This window comes from Fukomys damarensis, unplaced genomic scaffold, assembly GCF_012274545.1.
Source record: "Fukomys damarensis isolate Sample0158 unplaced genomic scaffold, DMR_v1.0_HiC HiC_scaffold_35, whole genome shotgun sequence".
In the NCBI taxonomy this organism is placed as follows: domain Eukaryota; kingdom Metazoa; phylum Chordata; class Mammalia; order Rodentia; family Bathyergidae; genus Fukomys; species Fukomys damarensis.
This window is the reverse complement of record NW_022900947.1, coordinates 3,975,521-3,976,135: the sequence shown is the minus strand read 5'-3', so window position 1 is coordinate 3,976,135 and position 615 is coordinate 3,975,521. Positions and strand designations below refer to the sequence as shown.

The following is a 615-nucleotide window of genomic DNA, read 5'->3' as shown; positions in this document are numbered from 1 at the left end:
CCGCGGCAAGCCCACCCACCGCAGGGGCTCTGGCGCGGTGGTCCGAACCCCGGGGGCGTCCCCCGCCTGTCCCACAGGACAGGGACTTAAGCAGCACAGCTTTCTCCCCTCTTGACCCTGGAGGCCAGTGGCCGAGCTGGGACAGAAGCCCAGGAGGGTGACTGCAGCTCTCAGGAGCCCGGCAGCCTGCGGCCCAACGGCGGTAACCCCCAGTGAGGCACATGCCCCAGCTCTCAGCCCCCCACCCTTTTCTCCTGCCTCTTACTCCTGTAAAGACAGCAATCCCAGGACCCGGGTCCTTGCCAAGGCTTCGTGATGTCCCCAGCCCTAGCCCAGGCTCGACCCCGTAACCTGGCTCCATTGCGTGACTTCTAGAAAGTGGCTCAACTCCCCTGAGCCTTGGTGACCTCACCAGGCTTAGTGTCCAGGCCTCACCATGTTGTGGAAGGGCGAGGATGAGGCCCTGCATTGCGTGAGGGGCCACAGATGGCCCTGGACACACAGCTGGTGGCCAATAAATACTTGGGGGTTCGGAGTCTGCGGACACCGAAGCTCAGCGTGGCCAGGCGCCGTCCCTTCCCACCCTCCCCTGCCGGCAGGAGGCGCGCATGCTGG

The 615-nt window shown here is 65.4% G+C and overlaps 1 protein-coding gene across 1 annotated transcript in view; it reads left to right on the top strand.

Moving 5' to 3' along the window:
- The first annotated feature begins 436 nt into the window (after positions 1 to 436).
- Positions 437 to 615, top strand: part of LOC109118605 (ellis-van Creveld syndrome protein) — a 6,368-nt gene continuing 6,189 nt past the window's right edge. Inside the window, exon 1 of the mRNA XM_019210264.1 lies at positions 437 to 472. Coding sequence (XP_019065809.1) covers positions 437 to 472 — 36 coding nt within the window. The remainder of the gene's footprint in view (positions 473 to 615) is intronic.